The sequence below is a fragment of the Ctenocephalides felis genome, unplaced genomic scaffold, assembly GCF_003426905.1.
Source record: "Ctenocephalides felis isolate EL2017-DRISC unplaced genomic scaffold, ASM342690v1 CF-g0.4_SCAFFOLD_01886, whole genome shotgun sequence".
NCBI classification, from domain to species: domain Eukaryota; kingdom Metazoa; phylum Arthropoda; class Insecta; order Siphonaptera; family Pulicidae; genus Ctenocephalides; species Ctenocephalides felis.
In genome coordinates this window covers 173923836-173929573 of record NW_020538040.1, presented here as the reverse complement: position 1 = coordinate 173929573, position 5738 = coordinate 173923836, and the positions used below count along the sequence as shown (strand labels likewise).

Genomic DNA, 5738 nt, shown 5'->3' with positions numbered 1-5738 from the left:
GATACAAGCAATATTTTCTTTGATATTTCGCTTATGGCAACGAAAATATATCGATAATATATTTTGATTTATATATAGTAATTGATTTAATATTTTATTGGAAACAAAAGTTTAAAATAGTTTTGCTTAACTATTATTTATTAAATAATTATTATGCATCATTTTAAAATCAGTCATCATTCATCATAAATATCGATATTCGTATTTCAATATATCGTCACACCTCAATTAATTTATGTATCAATTATATTGATTGATTTATTTGCGAATTTCTCAGTTATGAAAATGCAGCAATGCCTGTGATAGCTCTTCCTAGAATAAGTGCGTGGATATCATGTGTACCTGAAAAATATTAAATTTATTTGACATATTATTAATTGTGATCATAACTAATTTATTACATCATAATAAAACTTGTTTGGCATTCTGGTATCAATAAATCGACTGCATAAAAAGTCGACGTGTAGTCACAAATTTTATTAGGCAACTGAGTGCTTAATTAGTAAGAATAACAAACTCGTTATAAATTAATGAATTTATAATTTCAGAATAGGTTAAATTTGATTAATTTTTAACCTTAAACTTTTCGGTTATATGAAGAATTAAACTGAGCTCAAGAACAAATAATAATTAAATTTTATCAAAAAAAAAGTGAAATTAATTAAGCGATACACAATGATGAAGCACAAATAAACACATTGCATTGAAAATAAGTAATGAAAAAACGCGTTATTGATTTTTTTTATAAAAAGCGATAATAATTACTTGTTCAATGAGCTGTCTTTGTTATCGTACATATTAACCCAGTATTTTTCTCGAGGGGGCAACCCCAAAAATAGTAAATATAAAAGTGAATTAAGTTAAAAAAGCAATTTTACAAGAGTTAAATTAAATAAATAATTGTTACAACTTAGCTGATTAATATTTCTAACAAAATACCAGATCAAGGTTATATACAGTGTTATCTCTGTAAAAAAATGTACCTACGAAATACCAGATCAAGGTTATACAGTGTTATCTCTGAAAAAATGTACCTATAAAATTTATATTTTTTATTGGTTGAATAATGTAGCTATTAATTTGTAAAATTCCTTTAAAATTTGCTGTTCTATTTAAAGGTGTAAAAGGGACAGATAACAAAGTAAAAAAAAAACAATAAAGAAACACATTTTTAGTATTAGGAATCAACTTTTAATGAACATAGTTCGATAGTTGTTGGTTAGACACGTGTTATGCTTTGTGATGTAGTTCATTTGAATTAGACAGTATAAATACCTAAAGTCAAATTGGACCTTTGTGCCCCGCCCAACCCTATATATTTTGCAGCAATGCTAAGGCAATTTTCACTTGAGATTATAATTGAGATATATAACCTCATGAAGAAATTTGATATCATACTGCTTGATATCGAGCTGACCGAGGTTGGGATGAAACTCAGGACTAGTTTGTGCTAGCCTACGTTCTTAAACAGTAGGGTTAAATGTTTGAAAATACAATTTATATAAAATTTTAATATTTATTATTGTTATAATTTTAGTATTAACTATATTTTATAAGTTTGAAAACCAGCGAAGGAACAATTGTAATTATTAATTATTTATCTAAATACAACTGAACGAATGCTTAACATCAAGTTGTTACGAATATATACCAGTTTATTTATTACTGTGACACAGGTTTATGACTATAATTATGCAAAGTGAGTTATGGTGTCTAGTTATGCAAATATTAATTATAAACAGGAATTATATATCTTAAGATGAATTAATTATCTGCATCATTGTCAATGCGCGAGATACGTTGTATCAGAAAAACCTGCATGGAATTCTTTAGGAATACTAAATATTGATTCAAATTTGTTGACAAAAATAGAAAGAAGATCGTGGATTGCAAAGTTGAGCACAAATATATGTCATACGGAAGCAAATGTTGCTAATTGGGGAGATTTTTGCACGTTAATTATTGCTGAACGTTATTCGTTCTCTTTATTTTTGTTAGACGAATGCGAGACAACCAGTTTCTCGCTTTCTTGAAATATAATAAATATTTATTAAATTTGAAGATGGTATTCAACAGGTAAATCCGTGGTTTCCAACTTGTGGGACCTATACGCAATCCCTTAGGCGGGGCGCAAGCTTGTTGCAAAAAGGGCTGCTTTTAAAATTTCAAAAAAAAAAAAAAAAATTAAAAGCTTTGAAATGATATAAAAAAAGAATGAATAAATAATGATTTTCATGCATATTTTGACATAATATTTTATATAAATTTGTAGCCTGACACATGAATTATGATATCAGTTGATAAAATTAGATTCTTAGAAAAATGAAGAGGGGCGCAGGGGGTGTTGCAAAAATGTAAATAAATCATAATACTTAGTTATCGTTATAGCCCTCGTTACCATGGTAATAAAATATTTACCCATCCCAAAACAAAGTTTTTTTTTCTCGCCAGAAAATCCGATTTGCTAATTTTATGTTTTTAAGTCATTCTAAATCGTTTGGCACCAAGATTGGAAAAGTATAATTATGATGTTTGTGCGTGTATATATGGACCAAAAAACTCCTCGTCGATATTTTCTCATAAACATTCTTCTAATAAACCGTTTCCAAAAATTAAAAACGATCGGCCGAGCTGTTTCTATGCCAGAAAAAGCAACATTATTCGTCCAAAAATCCCGTTTAGCCAGAAATCCTGAACCGATTTTGAAAATTCAAAAACTTTTCTAAAGATATCAGTTAATAATCGTTGGTGGCCGTTTTTTTGTAATTAATCGAAAAATTTTTTTTCACGATTTTAATGAAACTTTTCATGATTATAGTTCTTGGTCTTAAAGAATATTCTAAAATGTTATAGGCCTACAAAAAGCGGTTTATTTATAAAATTTCATCGAAGTTAAGATTATAGCCTTGTTTTTCAATAAAATTCTATCGTTACACTTTAAAAAGTTACTAAAAATCAATTCACATCCAACTTTTTTTAAGGCAAAATGCCACTTACACCTAGTTATTTTTTCATTTCATGATATCAATAGGATAATGAAGAAAATCCAGAATATTCAGTAGATTTTCTTTAATAGCCACAAACTAGTCTTGGGTTCGATCTTAACCTGACAGCTCGATATCAAGCAGTATGATTTTAACTTTAAGTTATGGATTTCGTATATAATCTCCTAATGAAATAAAAATCACCTTTGGTGGGCGTTGCTGCAACACATACACGCAAAAACTATTAGATATACAGGGTTGGTCAAATAACTTTTTTTGTGAGAATGATACAAAAAACTACTGACTATTTTCTTATATTTTTTTTGAAAATAATTGGCACACATTTGAATTATTTTTGAAAAAAAAAGTTAGATGGCGTACCCTTTACATATCTAATGTAAATATGTAGTCAACACAAAAAAAAGAGTGGTGGACTGCTGGGTTGCCCTCTTGAGAAAAATGCTAGGTTAGAACGTATGATAGCAAACACACCTCATAGAACATGTAGTTCTGATGCATACGCTGTTATATAAATATAAAAATAATAATATTGATGATATTTCATTTTATATCCTCACCTTCGTATGTGTTGACCGCTTCGAGATTCATGCAATGCCTGATAACGTGATATTCGTCGGCGATGCCGTTCGCCCCGAGCATGTCGCGTGCAACGCGAGCTATCTCCAGGGCCTTGCCGGAATTGTTACGTTTGATCAGTGAAATCATTTCGGGGGCCACTCTGAAAATTATAAGATTTCACATGTAAATGAAATGTTATCAGTAGTTATATCAGATTTTGCTTGAAATTATAGATATAAATTAGATTCCAAGTAATATTGCTGCAAAATATGTATGTATGTGACATCACTATTAGAAAAATTTAATACAAATATCATCACCAAGTGGATAACCACTGGGTTGCCACCAAGAAACACTAGGTTAGGGCATTTAAAATTTGCTAATTAAAATATAAGATGTAAAAGATGCAAGCAGCCCAGTGAACACCGTGTGATTTGAGCGGCGGTAGCAATCTGAAATCCACAAGCGTGCCCATGTGGTGCTGTGACACCCATGTGGAATTTATGTGGATTTCAGGTTGCTACTACACTAATGAACAAATAGCGTGCTGTTTTAAAAACATTTGAAAGCCAAATTTTTACCAACATATGTTCGATACACATAGAGGATCAATTTAGGTGCCAATTCTGCCGTGAAATAGACCAATGTTACGTAGCGCTTCTCATACAAAATGGTACTAAATACTGTCAAAATACCATGTATTTGCTGTGCGATCCGCCGTTTTAGGCATGAAATGCAACTTCACTCATATGTTATTATCCCGCTTCGCCAAGATGCAGTTATGATAACATTGTTTTTTGACATTTGAGTTTTCTAGGTTTGGTTTTCTATCGAAAACGTCTGACTGCAAAGCGACCACTTGGCATTTTGACAGTATTTATACCATTTTGTATGAAAAGCGCTACGTAACATAGCCTTGCCATAACATTGGCCTATTTTAAAGGGCATAGTCAGTAGACGATATGTTTCCCACTGAAATTTCTCGACATTCCTGAATTAGAATAAAAATTAATATTATTACAGAATTTCTAATAATAAAATTCATAAATAGATATAGACCGATCTTTGAATTTTTTTCTAAAAAAGCCATGAATTTAAAGAACATGATCGCTACAACTAATAGAACTCTTAAAATGTGATGCTCGTTCAAATAAATAAAAAATTATAAGTTAGTCAAGAACATAAGCTATCGGTTTTTATCATTTTAGAATTTCTATTTGAATTACAATCTGTGTAATCCCGAGGACATTTACTATTTCATTTTTTCGACACCCTATGTGAGCTGTCAATAAACCGCCAAAATTTAAAATATGACAAATCATTCATATTTATAATTTCGTATCCATAAATTTGAATAGTATTGTGTTTATTTATTATCCTTGAATAGTTTCAGGTTGTGCATGCTCCCCCAAAACATCAGTGCAAATTAGGTTAGAATCGGAACCAGAGTTAGTAAGGATTCCCAAATGTTTTGAACAATATATAATAAATATAAAGTGCGTTATTTTTGGCAAATCAAAAAGTGCTTTATTTATTCGGATATCTGTGAAATGTTATTGCTTATAAAAATGTGAACTGTTTTAGTGTAAAATGTGAAATGTGAAATGTTTTAGTTTGTTTAGTGATGTGTAATAGGAGTACTGAAGTGGCTGCCAAATTGCTGCTAAATTGCTGTAAAAGGTAGGATTTGTGGTTTTCTTATATTTCTTGAAGATATTTCTCTTATTGGCTGTTATTTTCTAAGAAGACAACAGAATATACCAACTGGAACTCTGCTAGTTTTAATTTTAATTTTACGACTGCTATTTTTTATATAGTGCATTTTTAGTTCAAAGTAAAAGCAACACTGGTGGCTTCTACTCATTGTCATGTATTTATTAAATTTGCAATTGTCTACTAAAGACACTTGTAAATTATATTGTGGAATAAAAAAAGTTAGATTCTAGTATAAATCTAATCTATATGGTTACGTCATAATGCTTTATTGTTGTATAGGTCGGTATTAATTTCTGGAGCACTTATTTATTCATTATTTTTTCATTTTTTGTTTACCAGTATATTATGTCAATTCTTTCAAGTAAATCTTTAACTTACATATGACAATTAATAACTGGAATCAATTATGTAAAAATATTAATATGGTAAGCGATGTGATATAATTAAATAAGCGATTAA

At 29.8% G+C, this 5738-nt stretch overlaps 1 protein-coding gene across 1 annotated transcript; it reads right to left on the bottom strand.

Moving 5' to 3' along the window:
• Positions 1 to 222: 222 nt before the first annotated feature.
• On the bottom strand, positions 223 to 3717 carry LOC113378462 (glutaryl-CoA dehydrogenase, mitochondrial-like). The gene is made up of 2 exons (XM_026618995.1): positions 3563 to 3717; positions 223 to 342 (listed from the first exon to the last, which is right to left on the bottom strand). The coding sequence occupies exons 1-2, from the start codon at positions 3708 to 3710 to the stop codon at positions 278 to 280; spliced, it is 213 nt and encodes a 70-aa protein (XP_026474780.1). The 5' UTR covers positions 3711 to 3717; the 3' UTR covers positions 223 to 277.
• Positions 3718 to 5738: the final 2021 nt, after the last annotated feature.

Coding starts and splice junctions, on each gene's coding strand:
- LOC113378462 (XM_026618995.1), bottom strand. CDS start 3,710: ATGATTTCACTGATCAAACGTAACAATTCCGGCAAGGCCCTGGAGATA. Junction 343..3,562: donor AGCGGTCAACACATACGAAG/GTGAGGATATAA, acceptor AATATTTTTCAG/GTACACATGATATCCACGCA.